At 37.9% G+C, this 16279-nt stretch overlaps 1 protein-coding gene across 6 annotated transcripts in view; it reads right to left on the reverse strand.

Moving 5' to 3' along the window:
- The window catches only part of atp10d (ATPase phospholipid transporting 10D), a 221173-nt gene that overhangs the window by 22155 nt on the left and 182739 nt on the right, over positions 1-16279 (reverse strand). For all 6 annotated transcript variants that reach the window (XM_051928348.1, XM_051928353.1, XM_051928352.1 and 3 more), the window contains exons 10-12: positions 12828-13048; positions 9242-9427; positions 8265-8883 (exon numbers count right to left, since the gene is read on the reverse strand). In XM_051928348.1, coding sequence (XP_051784308.1) covers positions 8265-8883; positions 9242-9427; positions 12828-13048 — 1026 coding nt within the window. The remainder of the gene's footprint in view (positions 1-8264; positions 8884-9241; positions 9428-12827; positions 13049-16279) is intronic.

Consider the following 16279-nt stretch of genomic DNA (forward strand, 5'->3'; position numbering starts at 1 on the left):
AGCTCTACACCCTTAGCAGAATCCCGGAGGGTGCATGGGAGTTCGCCCAACCAGTCTACATGTGTTTTGTGGACTTGGAAAAGGCGTTCGACCGTTTCCCTCGGGGAATCCTGTGGGGGGTACTCCGAGAGTATGGGGTTCCGGACCCCCTGATAAGGGCTGTTCGGTCCCTGTACAACCGGTGTCAGAGCTTGGTCCGCATTGCCGGCAGTAAGTCGAACCCGTTTCCAGTGAGAGTTGGACTCCGCCAGGGCTGCCCTTTGTCACCGATTCTGTTCATAACTTTTATGGACAGAATTTCTAGGCGCAGCCAAGGTGTTGAGGGGGTCCGGTTTGGTGGACTCAGGATTGGGTCACTGCTTTTTGCAGACGATGTTGTCCTGTTTGCTTCATCAGGCCGTGATCTTCAGCTCTCTCTGGATTGGTTCGCAGCTGAGTGTGAAGCGGCTGGGATGGGAATCAGCACCTCCAAATCCGAGACCATGGTCCTTAGCCGGAAAAGGGTGGAGTGCCCTCTCAGGGTTGGGAGCGAGATCTTGCCTCAAGTGGAGGAGTTCAAGTATCTCGGGGTCTTGTTCACGAGTGAGGGAAGAATGGAGTGTGAGATCGACAGTTGGATCGGTGCGGCGTCCGCAGTGATGCGGACTCTGCATCGGTCTGTCGTGGTGAAAAAGGAGCTGAGCCGTAAGGCAAAGCTCTCAATTTACCAGTCGATCTATGTTCCTACCCTCACCTATGGTTGAGCTTTGGATAGTGACTGAAAGAATGAGATCGCGAATACAAGTGGCTGAAATGAGTTTCCTCTGCAGGGTGTCTGGGCTCTCCCTTAAAGATAGGGTGAGAAGCTCAGTCATCCGGGAGGGGCTCAGAGTAGAGCCGCTGCTCCTCCGCATCGAGAGGAGTCAGATGAGGTGGCTCGGGCATCTGATCAGGATGCCTCCTGGACGCCTCCCTGGTGAGGTGTTCCGGGTACGTCCAACCGGGAGGAGGCCCCGGGGAAGACCCAGGACACGCTGGAGGGACTATGTCTCCCGGCTGGCCTGAGAACGCCTCGGAATTCTCCCGGAAGAGCTAGAAGAAGTGGCCGGGGAGAGGGAAGTCTGGACATCTCTGCTCAAGCTGCTGCCCCCGCGACCCGACCTTGGATATGCGGAAGAGGATGGATGGATGAAATTGGAACAACTGCTGTCTTTGCCCATTGTACCAAATCTATGAAACTGCTGACTCCTTGTATGTAAAATGATTGTCCTGAAGGTGTAAAAACTATTTTTTTTTTCCTTTGAAAATAGTATTTGAAATTGGGAACTAAACACAGTTCTGTGATGTCACCATAATGTCCCATCTCTCATTATTTTTTACCACTGTCTCTTCTGGACAATGCTTTGACTGTCTAGGCTGTTTCACTAGGGCCAGACGATATTAATAGCAACAATCTTTGGTGCAAAGTCCTCTCATGCTGGCTAAAGTTGTCGTCCTCCTGCCATTCACCCCTGTTGGTAAGTACATAAGCCTATTCCAAATTCAGGCACCTCCACAGGCCTCCTCCTGTCCTCCCCAGTCTCTGTCAGACACAATCCTGTCACTCCTGCTCTGTATACTTCCTTCTAGATCTTCTATCCACTAAGTGGGTTACAGTTCTGTTATTTTGATTTTATTTGAATTAAGTGATGTATTAGAAGGTTTTCATTTCAATCAGTTTTGTATTTCAAAGCCAGGACTAGTAGATTATGAAACTTGGTATTTAATTTTATAGCTTGTTAGTGTGTTCATCCTTCCAAAAGAAATCTTTATCACATTGTAGATTTTTCATTTTCCAAGGCCATTATCTATAGGTTTTGTGGTCCAGGACAGAGTTGCACCTCTTGGTCCTTTCCTTGTCTTTCATTTAGTTCAAAACATTTTGTTAACACAGATACTTCAAGACACTCATACACCTTGCATTTGCACCTTGCTATTTATTAATGATGTATAGTTCAGAAAACAGGCAACAATTAAAACCTTAACTCAGCTGTTTAAAACTGAAATAGGCAATTATGGGTTCTGAATTGTAACAAAAAAGTTAACTAAAACTAATCCCAACAAACTTATTGTTTTAGTAGCAAAAATTGGGTTCTAATTAAGAAATTGGTTAAAGCGAAAAACCTGCAGCCATTGCAGACTTCTAGGACTGGAGCGGAGTGCCCCTGGTTTAGAGTCTCCAATTGACCCCAGTATGATGAATGACTGGGCACAGCATTTGGACCCCGAATGCTGATTTTTGTGAGGCAGAATCATTAACCACTGTGCCCCCATTTAATCACAGTGGGCCAGTTAGCCTAATATGAATGTTTTGGGGTTTTGGGTGTCTGAACATTGAGAAAAGACAGAGCAAGAGATCATGCAACAGTAGGAGATTTTGTTTCGTTCCCCAGCTGGGACAGCACACTTAGAGAGAGATGTTGGACAAAAAAAAAAAAAAAACAAGTTTCACTTTCTCTGTGGTTTGGATGTGGCGACAGACAAATACACTTGGTGCAATAAACCAAAATACATTTACACCTAACATGAGTTGAACACAGAAGATGGACATATGCAAGGATATACAGACACATGCCAGTAATAAACTTTAAACATAAATCTTTGTTACAGTAGCTTTGTTTGATCTTTTTCTCTCCTAAAAAGCACATTTGTGAATTCCATTTTCGTAATTTATATTTAAAAAATTATCCCCGTAAATATTATTAGTTCATGACCAGCTTTTAAATGTTCCAGTCACAGTTCCGGTTTTTCAGCCATTGAGATGGATCAGTTTTTAATCAGTTAATGAAGTTTCTCAGCAACTGCGTTTTGTTTTCTTTACAGCTTACCTGCTCTTACATTCCACCCTACTCGCCGCTCCTCTGAGAGCATGTGTGTCTGCCACAGATGCCAGACTGCTGCAAGGTGGATGCTGCTCTGGGTTAACGAGAGCTTACATTTTGCATTATAATACTAAACCAAGGGGTTGTTTTGCTTTACCACTGCCAATGTACGTGACAACAGCTACAACTGTAAAAAACACATTCATTTACAAAGCAACACTGCTGTGAATTAAGAAGAAAACAAACAGCACTACAAAGATCTAAAGAGGGCACAACACTACTGAATTTGGAGGGAAGCAGAAATAAATTAAAACTGTACATGTTTGGTAAGCTACGGAAAGGAAATGTTCCAACTCTTTGTAAGATCTGTCCTATGCACCTAAATCTACCAACTACCATTAATTAAGCAAGAAAGTAGTATTTCAATGTTCATTCAACCTGCTTGAAGAAGGGGCCTCAGTTGCCTCGAAAGCTTGCATGTTGTAATCTGTTCAGTTAGCCAATTAAAGGTGACATTTTGCTTGACTTCTCAACGCTCACAGGTACAAGTGTAGAAGAGACTTCTGACCTGAGAGATTACTGTCAACTGCACATGTACACGATAATCATAGGTTTCAACCATTCCTTACTTAGGAAGTTTTCAATACATCGAACATTCTTGGCATCAAGATCTTTATGGAATTCTAAAACACACTGACTATGTTTGAATCCTCTGAACACCTACTGTACGTCTCTGAGCATCTTCCAACAATCTATTTCTTCTATTATATTACAAATAAGCAACTTTGTTAAAATAATTTCCAGCCTTTCCTAATCTGTCTTTTAACATTGATGGAAGAACTTCTATCTTAAAATAATAATAAATGCTGTATTTCTATATTCTACCACTGTATTTAAAAAGGCTTCATTTTAGTACATGTAAGGCACCACTGGGTGAAGGACATTTAATTCAAAATTTCAGATAAAGAATGGAAATCTGTTACTGACAAGCTACACTCCACAACAATCTGCCTGAAGCACATGAAAACAAAACAAAAAAAAATTACATGGTCTTATTTCAACTTAAGAGTTTATTTATAATGTATCCAGGCCAAAGCCCTACTTGTCATTAATGCTGTAGGCACCCACTCTGCTTTGTGAAATGTTTTGAGAAAAATATCTTTGCTTACCTGAGTGAAAGTATTACAATTCTTATTACATCTAATTCACTTAGAGCAGAGCCTGGAATATTACTGTATAGGTAACACTGCAAAGGGAAAAATCTGTTGTGACATCTTATATTACACTACAGTTGCCTTATCTTATTCAATTAGAAAAAGCCTAATCCACCTGTTATAACACAGTGGGGTAAAGGGTCTTATTCTGCCTAAAATTACAAAAAAAAAATATAATTTTCAAAAAAAGGAAAACTCTTCAGAAGTTGCCAAAAATGTATTAATATTGTTGTTAAGAAAGCCTCCTTTGGCCCTCTAGACACTTCATAAAAGCCAAGTGACTTTTTTTATACTTTAGAGTTGATAATGCATTATATGACTCATGTGGATGGAATGTGATTTCTTTATATTATATAATATATATAATATATATATATATATATATATATATATAAATATATATATATAAATATATATATATATATATATATATATTATATATATAAATAAAATCATAGAATTAAAAATGAAGTTCTTCATGAAGAACCCACAAATGCACGGCTAATCTTACACTATGCAGTTGGATGTATCTATCTAAATAGATCTAGACTTTATAGCTTTAAATCAAAACACTGAACGATGAAATATTATATAAAGAAGTCATACACAAATAGTTAAAGAAAATGGAACATCCAAGAAATAGTTCCCAGGAACAATGAATAAAATTTGCAAGAAATAATCAAAAATTTAGAAAAAAACATTACTGAAATGGTCACTGGCTTTCTGACAATAATGAAAAAGGAAAGTTAACCTCCACCGTGACATCACATATCAACTAACAGCATGTATGTCCATGCCCTGCAACATACTGTACTGTGAGCATGAAAATTGCCAAATCTTGGAAGATGCAGAAGACACAGGAATACAAGGCAAAGAAAAAAAAAATCAAAAACACTGCAAAAACTAACCCAACTTGCAGCTCAGTTCGACAAGTTTGACTGCATTATTGGAATTCAAGCACGATTGAGGTCAAATGTAATGCAAAACACAAACATGGCAGGCATCTCATTGGATAACCGGTGAATTGAAGTTACAGCCTTCGAAATTCTGAGCTTGTTTTAGGTTTTTTTAATACTTCAATAGAAGGCATACTCTGATAACTGACATGTAAAGATGTCACCCCAACACTTTTGTTAAAATTGCATATTGTAGTGCATCTCAACCTCTCTGGTGTCATGACCCACTTTTTCCCTACTTAAGTCTCTACATCTCCCAGCTGGATTGCCACCTTGCCGTGGTTGTTGTGCCTCAAAGACTTACAGAGCTATGCTGGTGGAAGCCTTGGAAGGGCCACCCAAGCCAGACAGGTTTAAGGGTAGAGGCCAGTCCTCCTGGTTATAGGGGGTTAAGCTTTAAGCCAACAATACAGACTTGTAAAAAACAATTATGTTACTGAAATAGTAACAAAGAGTTCCTTTACACCCATTTGGAATGGCCTTTCTGAGTCCTCTTTAGGGGCTCATATTACTGCAAGTGGTGAAAGCTGCAAAGTAGTCACTGGCATGAAAAGAGAAGCCCTGAACAAAAGAGCTGCAGAGCATGAACATGACCTGGGGAACTGTGGAGAAACTGGCCAAGGACAGACAAGGGTGGGTGAACTTTGTTGCTGCCCTAAGTGCCAGTAGGCACAATGGGCACACCTGTCTACATAACTCACCTTGGGGGGAGGGGTGTCCCCTTTAATGAATCAAGCACAACCATCAAAACAGTGACCTTCAGTGACTCACTACCATTAAAAACAATAGCAACCAGGGACCCCATTGTTGAGAAACAATGGCATATTGAGACTCTTGCCATTCCCAAAGGGAATTAAAGAAGTGAAAACCTTACATAAAAATTGCACAGTATTTGTCCTCAAAATCTAAATGTTCAAACCTTCACCACTTTTTTCTTGTTTGGAAGCTATAAAATACAGTATTATGAAAGCCAAACAACTATGAGATAAACCCTCACTCAAGGCTCTGACTTCCTCTTGAGCACTCATTCTCCCTCCGGAAATTAGGAATCTGGGATGAAATAAGGAGTAATCTAAATGGGAAAGGGTGAAGTCAGGGAAAGCTGCTGCAGGACAGCTGCATAAAATTACCATTTATTTTAGACTGTGCCTGATTACAGTTTGTAAGGGTTGAACATACATTATTTTAAAATGCAAACAATAAATTTAAACTTTTTTTTTGGTTTGTTAGAGCCAAAGCAGTTTTTTTTAATATGTTTTGAATTTTTGAATTCGTACTAAGAGGGCAAATGAAGGCATCAGAAAAAAGGAGAAGAGGCCCAAGTTGTTTAGTGAAGGATCTCACTGCAACATATCTTTCCATACAATACAACAAGACACAGGCCATTAAGACGACAACCTGCAAAAAGAGACTGTGCTTTCAGGATGGCCTGGCCAATCAACTAACCTGCAGTTCTCCCATGAGAGACAAATGTTTTTCTTCTATAAATATGGCAACACTGTGTAAATCCAAAATAATATTTTTAAATGGAATCCTTTTAAATGAAATATCTTTACCAATTTTAATTTATTTAAATCTTGACATTAATTTGGAAGTTTGTAATGTTTGAAATAGTGTGTTTAATGTATTTGGCATTTCTTTAAGTGCTGTCATTCATAGGGTTTATTACTTGTGTTGATGTTAGTCACATTGCATTAATGTTTTGTTACTTGTTGTTCCTGTACTATTTATGCAAAAATTTGTTATATTTGAAGAATGCTTTTTTTTTATGTGGACAAGACAGGTCCAGTTATGTTTTACCGAATTTACAGTGGATATGAAAAGCCTACACACCCCTGATGAATTGCAGATTTTGTGCAATAAAATAATGAAACTAAGATGAATCCTGCCAGATCTTGTTCTACCTTTAAAACAAAATTGTACAAAGATGAAAACAAATCAGAAACTGTTTAAAAACAGGGGAAAAAAAGTCACACAAAAACCTGGTTGCATTAGTGTGCACACTCTTTAATAATAAAGGATGTGTCTGAATTCAGAATCAACCAGTCACACTAAGTCTCATCTCAAACAGTATTTAGATATACTTGGCATTAATTAAAGTAGCTCTCTTAAAACAAGAAATGAGCACAGGGAGTTAAGTACAGGCCAGATTTAGAACTGTACATGAAGAGATAAACAGGAATTTCTAGAAATAATCTTTTTTTTTTTATTTTTTATAAATAGTATGTTGAAGCACCACATGGGTGCAGCATGCCTAGCTGAATCATTAAGGAAACCACAATGTGATACAATTCTCATTGTTTTGATAAAGTTTAATAGGGTTCCTTTCGAACAGATACAGCAAAATCTAAAAGGGATAAACTAGGATAATCTTTTAAGTGTAGAGACAGTACAGAAGCAGTGAAACAGGTTTAAAAATATTTTATATATAACGCAGGACAGGTACATCCTGAAATTTGGAAATAGGAAATAAAAAATTCTGCAGTGGGTTAATAAATAGATAAAATAGAAGCTGCAAAGTTTAAAAACAGCTGTATAAGTGTATAAGACTAATAACTCCAAAGCAAACAGTGGGGAGATATTAGAGCACAAGGGCAAACATTAAGAAAGATATTAAGGAAGCTAAAAGGAAAATGGAGAGAAATATTACAAATAAGGCAAAATACGGTATGAAGAGATAGTCTGTCCTTTTATATTAGGTCAGCACCACTTTTAGACAATTTTAAAGCCTTTTTGCTGTAACCCTTAAAACTTTTTTGAGGTACTATTTTTTAACTTATTTATATATTTTGGTGCATTTATTTATTTTATCTATATATTTACAGTATATGGAAAATGTACAGCACTTTGGTCAATTTCTGTTGTTTTAAATGTGCTCTATAAATAAAACTGACTTGACATAGTAATGTATAAATACTATAATCTTTAAATGTATGCATGTGTCGTGAACCAAACGTATACTATTGGCTAATTAATAACATTTCTATTTTTAATTATTTTCATGTTTTATGTATGGCACTGCTTCTAGAAAAATTGTTAAAATAAATCAAATTTTAACCAATTCCATATATATTTTGCTGTGTAGTAATATGCAGTTCTGAAATTTTCTTTTAACATTTTCTGCAAAGGTCTAAAATCTTGGAATCATTAGGCATGATTTCCTTTCAAAAAATTAGAAAAGAAAAAGTAAATAAATAAAATACACACAATAAGTTTTGCATTTCTCCTGTGACAAAAATAATTAAACGTGATACCTTTTGATGATCCGTCCAGCAGATCCATGATAACTGAATCAGCACCCTTAGTGTAAACAATAATTTGGTTGGTGTATGGATGTCGCACCACTACAGACATTCTTTTTCTCACTGAATCAAAAGGCAGTATGTGTAATAGCTGAAAGGTCAAACTTTCCACTGAGAATAAATCTACTGTCAGATGTTCAGGGGTCCTAGAACGTAAAGTGCACTTGTATGCTCTAGCAGCATGAACTAAAGCAGCTTCATCTGGGCTCTCGGCTTCGTAATTCAGTTCTCCTGAGACAGGAAGTCCACAATGAGGGTCCACACTAAAGGAAAAAGTAGCATCAACACTTCGCATCTCTTTCTGAGATTTCTCTTGACATGAAGATTTATTTTCTTTTTCAAAATTGCTTTTTTCAGATTCAGAAGCTGATTCCTGTTCTTCAACTACAGTAGGTGCGGAGGTCCTTATTTTGTTAAAAATGTTAAGTCTACTAGAGCTTCCAGAGGGTGAAGGTTGGTCATTTAAGTTGGGTAATGGGGAGCTGAACCGCTGAACTGAAAACTTTTGGAAGAGTTGCTTGATTTCCTCAAAAGATTTAAGTGGAGTTTGGCCTACACATGGAATTCCAGCCTGAAAAGAGGAAGCAATATGATAAATGTGTAACTGAACTGCACACAACATAACAGTCTGTCTGAATTTTAGTCGCTGTTATTACTAAATGTTCTTATACTGATACACTTTCATCCATTGAAAAGATAAAAAGATTAAAAGACAAAATCAGAATGTTAAAATGCAGAATTTATTTTGAGCAAAACAAAATAAATTCAATATACAGAAGATGGTTACATAGTAGCTTTAATATTAGCTTTAATAATAGCTTTAATTATTATGTAGAAGCTAGAGGAAAATGAAATATTTAATTTGCTTAACAATATACTGTGTGCAAACTATAATATTCTTTAATATATTTAAAGAAACATGAACATACCTTTTGTCTTGGCTCTGTGGGAGAGGACACCACAACTGTGTTGCAAATTGCTAAAGCAAGAAAGAAATCCATAATATATGCAATTTCATGTGAATTACTGCCAATAAAGCCATTTAAAGAACGATTTTGAGATGACAGAAGTTCAAATTTCTTCAAAAGGCGAGGATCAGGTACCACCTCTTTCTCCTGATTAAACAAAACATATTCCATTATAAACTTAAGATAGTGTATTTGCATTTGTTAAAATAAAACAATCATGGCTAAAATTCCAGATACCTTGCATACATCATTTACAATACAGTGAAAAACAAACAAACAAAAGAAAAATCTGCATTCCCACCACAAACTTTCAAACATAGTAAAAACAAACTCCATAATTGAGCATCATAACATTCTTATTTTCCAAGTCTTGCTCACAATTCGGTTCAATACATACATAAACAACATTACAGTTGTGTTGAAAAAGTGGTTAATTTTGCTGTCTCACAGCTCTTGGAGACTTTGTTCACACCCTGGCTTACATACCGTCTCTGTGGAGTTTTCACATATTTGTCTTTTCTACATATTTCACTTTCTTTCCACATCTCCAGGACATGAACATACTGTATATACTCTTAAGTTTGTCCTGTGTAGGGTTTATAGCAGAGGCGTGACCACGAGGGGGGCTGGGATGAGCACTGACCCCCAGAGACAAGCCGTGCCCACCCTGCGAAATGCTCTGTCTGTCCAATGAAAACCCTGGAGAAGAATAACATTTGATTTTCAAAACTGAGTTGCTTTCCAATCGGCCTGTTTGAATGTGGGACGTATCCGTCAGTGTCTCCTCCACTAGACAGGCACTGTGCTGCTCACATTTCACTTCGCCGCACATTTTGCAGCACGTTTTGAACTTGTTGACCACATTCTTTAATTAAAACAGCGTATACGTTCCATTCTTCTTTTATTTTCTGGTTGGTAACACCAAAGGCTATGCATAGGTGGCTTATTAAAAAGCAGACATCTTCAACCTCTGTCCCTCCGCAAGCTGCTGGCTCCATGGTTGAGCCCAGCACCGCTGCTACCAACACGGAGCACAGCGCACCCACATCAGGAACTGAAAGTCCAAAAGATGTAGATAAGCCTACACAATCTTCCAGCTCTGCGCCCGTGTCGGATACTCCAAACCTCTGCCCTTCAACATAATATATACAGTCTGGTCTGCCTGACTTAAATATGGATAGCCCATCCCAGCCCATTTTAATTAATTATCCCAAGTGCATTCGGAAAGACACTCAGATGTTTTAGTGCAAGCTAGTATCAGACTCGACCATGGCTTGAATATTCTGTTGTCCGTGATGGCAGCTTATGATTTGCCTGCCGCAAATTTAGTGTTTCCAATTCGGACCGCAAGGACATATTCACCAAACACGGCTACACTAATTGGAAAAAAGCTCTAAAAAAAAGACGGTGGCGGCTTCCACAAACACGTGTCTAGTATCCCGCACGTCAGAGCCATGTCTGCATCACAGCACTCATTGGTGTGTCTTCAGCTGAATGCGAAAGCTCTTTCTCTACTTTGAACCGCATTCTCACTCCACTCCGCCGAACAATGCTGCATTCAAGAAAGAGAAATTTAGTCATTCTGGCACATGAGAAAAACATCACAGAAAATCTAGACATGAATGAATTTATTTTAGACTTTGCCAAGAGTAACCGCAGACTGGTCCTGTAGATAATATCCAGGTTAAATGCTGGAAACTGATGTCCTATAGCCTCCCATGACTACAATAAGAAACATTTCTGTTCTTGCTCTCATATGTTGTATACATTTGACTTTATTGATATTTACCTTGTAGATGTAGTTCTATATTTGTTCACAAAAAATAATACAAGTTCCATTGCCTCTGTTAATTTTATTGAACAATAGGTTATGATTTATGCCACAATTTTTGCTTTTATATGTTATATAAAACTATCCATCCATCCATTTTCCAACCCGCTGAATCCAAACACAGGGTCACGGGGGTCTGCTGGAGCCAATCCCAGCCAACACAGGGCACAAGGCAGGGAACCAATCCTGGGCAGGGTGCTAACCCACCACAGGATATATAAAACTATGTTGTTATTATTATTTGACCCCCCTACAAAAATGGGGATGGATGTATGGATGGATATTTTTTGCCCCCCCAGACAAGCCAAATGCCCACCCACACATGATGTTCTGGTCACACCTCTGGTTTATAGGGTCATTTACACAGTGAATCCTACATTAGTCAAAATGTGCTTAAACAACATCCAGCCACACACAACCTTGTAAAAGTTAATATTTATAGTTGACCTTTATAGGATTTGAAGCATAAATAAATTAAAGACTATCCAACTTATTAACACTCTTGGAAATTCATTTTAAATTCAGCAACATAACTGTTGTAATCCATGTGGATCCTTACCCAAAAACAGATGCAAGTGTTAGACTTTAGTTTGGATGTCATGGTAAGATCACAAAAAAATATGACCAGCAATGTACCCAGTAAGAACAATATAATTGCATTATCCCTGCCAATAAACATCTCTCTATATAAGCTAGCAGTAAAATATGACAGTCACCAGTTGACCATACATGTACCGAGTCTAGTCCATTACAAGAGAGAATTAAATTTTTCTTAAAGGAATATTCCACTCAAAAATAATATATTCTAATATGTTACTTACCCAATGTGCTTTGAATTGATGAATGATGACCAATACTGTGCAATGGCAAATACAGGTATATATGTAAAAAAAAAAAAAAAATGTGCTACTTGTGTTGCATGTTGCACATTTCAGTTATCTAGCCTTTTCAGCACAACATGCAAAACATGTATTTTTTGCTAATACTGTATATTGTTAAACAGATACTTCCGGAAAACTCAATGCAGATAACTAGCAAACGCAACTTACAACATAGTGTTGAGTTTATGAATTGAAGATCTGCCTCTCCTGCTCATTCAGAGATCAAGATCTCTATCTTCAGTTCAAAAACTTAATCCTATGTGAACTGAATTTCCCATTTATCATGGACACTAATTTTTCCAGATGTATATATTTAACAATATTTTATCAGAACATACTGGTACATGTGTTTTGCATGTTGTGAACAAACAACTGGATAACTGACATGTTGATTAGGTAGTAACAGGGGTAACTCAAGATTTTTTTTTTCCCCCCTCGTTGAAATTTTTCATATCATTTTTCTCTGTACAGCATTGTTCACCATTGGCTTGCATTATATCATGAACATTTATTTATATCTCTGCTCTCCATGAAAACGACAATAAAATTTTTTCTTGGTCATCACTACAAACACATGGAGTATGTTAACCTATAAAAAAAATTTTGGTTGGAGTATTCCTTTTATGATACGTTTCTAACTGTGTTTTAATTAACTCTTTGCAGCTAATAAAAGGAATGGTGAAGCCACCATTTTGAAACAATCAAAAAAAAAATTAGCCATTACCTGTAAAATTTTCCAATTATTCATCAATGTATATATCTACTGTATCTACACAGAAGGCCATGACTGCATAAATATAGACAGAGGTAGAGGTATTAAAAAATGATTACTTACCATTTTGCTGCTGAATGCTACTTGTCGCAAACAATGAACGTCTTGTTTTTTCAGTCCTTCTTGGTTGTAGCCACTTTTCTGTATATTCGTAGAGGTACAATTTTGGTTGTCATGTAGGGACTTCCTCTCTACATTTAGGGCAGACTGAGGACTTGGAGATATTTGGGGTTGATATTTCATATCATCTGAATCAACATCCTGATACAACTCCAGTCTTTTAGCTAAAATATGAAAAATAACCAAGGTAATGATCAGAATTGTTAAGATTGTTCACAACGTTTGGCAATGTTCATGTTAAAGGGCTATTGTTTTAATTTTCTTTGACACATAAAATATCTTAAACAAAAAATTCCATATTAATGCTGATGTCAAAGCAACAAATTAAAAGTTAAATGTTTGTTAGCGGGCGGCATGGTGGCGCAGTGGTAGCGCTGCTGCATCCCAGTTTGAAGACCCGGGTTCGCTTCCCAGGTCCTCCCTGCGTGGAGTTTGCATGTTCTCTCCGTGTCTGCGTGGGTTTCCTCTTGGCGCTCCGGTTTCCTCCCACAGTCCAAAGACATGCAGGTTAGGTGGATTGGCGATTCTAGATTGGCCCTAGTGTGTGCTTGGTGTGTGTGTGTGTCCTGCGGTGGGTTGGCGCCCTGCCCAGGATTGGTTCCTGCCTTGAGTCCTATGTTGGCTGGGATTGGCACCAGCAGACCCCCGTGACCCTGTGCTTGGATTCAGCAGGTTAGAAAATGGATGGATGGATGGATGTATGTATGGATGGATGGATGTTTGTTAGCTTAAGTATCTTTATTGAAAGCTTAGTTTAAATTTCATGTATACATATTATAATGCATTCACTCCTTTTTCTTAATTTTCCAAAACAAAAATATAGCTGTAATATGTCTTCCCAAGAAACCACAAAATTCCATATTAAATGTTTCATAACTCTGTACAATTACTGCAATAAAATACATAGTTAAGAACTATGAGCATGTATGTATTAGGTTTTTAGCTACTGCTTCTGTACTTCACTGTCTGTCATTGTACAGCCCTTTTATTACTGTGTTAGTGATGTACTATGCAAAGTGGAACAACTCTGTTGGCTTATTTACAGCAAAAAGTGGGATAAATAAGTAAATATACAGGATTGTTCGGGACAACTGTATTAAAGAGAAATATACTCCAGTTATACATTTTCACTAGTACACTATTATTGTAGTTTTTCATATTATGCTCAAATTAAAGGCTTCAAGGATGGTTGACAGTACATGTGTATAGACACACACATTCACATATATATATATATATATAATATATATATAATATATTTTATATATATACATAATATATACACACACACACACACATACATATACACACACAGTGGAACCTCGGGTCATGACCATAATTCGTTCCAAAACTCTGGTCGTAACCCGAAGTAATTTCCCCCATAGGATAGTATGTAAATACAATTAATCCGTTCCAGACCATACGAACTGTATGTAAATATATTTTTTTAAGATTTTTAAGCACAAAAATACAGGGTAGTTAATGATACCATACAATGCACAGTGTAATCTATAATAATAAAAGGCAAAGCCCTCACTGACTGACTGACTGACTGACTGACTGACTCACTCATCACTAATTCTCCAACTTCCCGTGTAGGTGGAAGGCTGAAATTTGGCAGGCTCATTCCTTACAGCTTACTTACAAAAGTTAGGCAGTTTTCATTTCAAAATTATACGCGTAATGGTCATAACTGGAACCTCTTTTTTTGTCCATATACTGTAATGGTAGGCAGCAAGATGGCCGTAGGAGACTGAGTTGCGTGTCGCGTCATCACGCCTCCCACGTAATCATGTGAACTGACTGTGAACTCAGTACGTATAAAAGAAGGAGGAGCCCCAAAGAGCGCAGAAGAAAACATTCATTACACAATTGACAAGGCAGCGAAACAATAAGAAGCGAGTGAGTGACGCATTGCAAGCATCTTCATAAGACACGAGGTATAAAAAAGCACGGTGTAAACCGTAAGTCTAAATTAACTTTATAGAAACGCTCCCGCTGCCGTTTGCAATACCATATTCGCGAGATACAAGTTTAATGAGAAGACACGAGGTATAAAAAAGCACGGTGTAAACCGTAACCTTAACTTTATAGAAACGCTCCCCGCTGCCGTTTGCAATGCCATATTCGCGAGATACAAGTTTAATGAGAAGACACGAGGTATACACGACAGTTTGCATCACTTTGTAACAGAGTTAAAATTGCTGTAGCGAGAAACTTTTAACTGCCGGGTCTTAGCTAACATTAAATAAACCCGTGGACATCGCAACATCACACAAGAGAGTGGCTCACGTGAAGTGACTGAACGCAGCAGGAGTGATCACTTGCATTAATCAAACCTGTTCAAAAAACACATTACACAATTGATAAGGTAGGAAAAGAATATGAAACAAGGCACGGTTATAAACCGTAACTTTAAGTTTATAGAAACGCAGCCGTTTGCAATACCATATTCGCCCCTGCGAAGCGCGGTGATTTTGCTGTATATATTAAACTATTTCAACCATTGTATGATCTGCTTCTCGCAACTGAAAGAGGGCACCGTGGCAGAAGTTAAACGACTTGCTCACCAACCACAAGCGTTACCTGGTAGGTAACCACCCATACAATCAGATTGTGAATCAGACTACGAATGCCTGCAATGTAATTACCCCGATCTACATGCTGTCAAATGAACGAACCTCACGCCGTGGCCACAACGTTAGGGGCTTCGCCTCTACGTCCGAGGATCGATTCCCGTAAGGGAGTGCAGTGACTGTGTGCTCCTGATGAGCCCACAATTACGGCGAAACACGTGTCGCATACTATGCATCTTCAAAGCACGGTGTAAACAGTAAGTTTAAATTGAGTTTATAGAAACGCTCCCGCTGCCGTTTGCAATACCATATTAGATGACTTTGTAACAGAGTTAAAATTGCTGGAGCGAAAAATTTTTAACTGCCGGGTCATGTCGCGTGTTCTTGGGTAGGTACACCAAAAAATTTATACATTTATGCATGTAATGGGCAAACAAAAAAATGTACTATACCCGAAAGCACTACAGTAGTACTCAATGTATCTTTACTTCTTAAATGTTAATGTTTTTACTGTTTAATAATTTATACGCTTCTTATATGTTATTCAGATTCTTTTATCAAAATACCAGTAACAGTGCACTCCACGATAACGTGGGAGTGAATACACTTGACATGACCATTCATAGTATTTATCCTCTTTCTCTGTACGTTTACCATTCGTTTGCTTAGGGGTTGATGCGCTTGCTGGTTTATGAGCAGTTCTTGGCCCTAGCGTGCCGCTGCTTCTCTTCTTTCGTCGGCATCTTTTCCCGTTAATAAAACTGATTTTCTTTTAAAACTTAGTATGTTTTCTTTCATTTTTCAGTTAAGCTGGCACTT

The sequence above is a fragment of the Erpetoichthys calabaricus genome, chromosome 5 (genome assembly GCF_900747795.2).
Source record: "Erpetoichthys calabaricus chromosome 5, fErpCal1.3, whole genome shotgun sequence".
In the NCBI taxonomy this organism is placed as follows: Eukaryota; Metazoa; Chordata; class Cladistia; order Polypteriformes; family Polypteridae; genus Erpetoichthys; species Erpetoichthys calabaricus.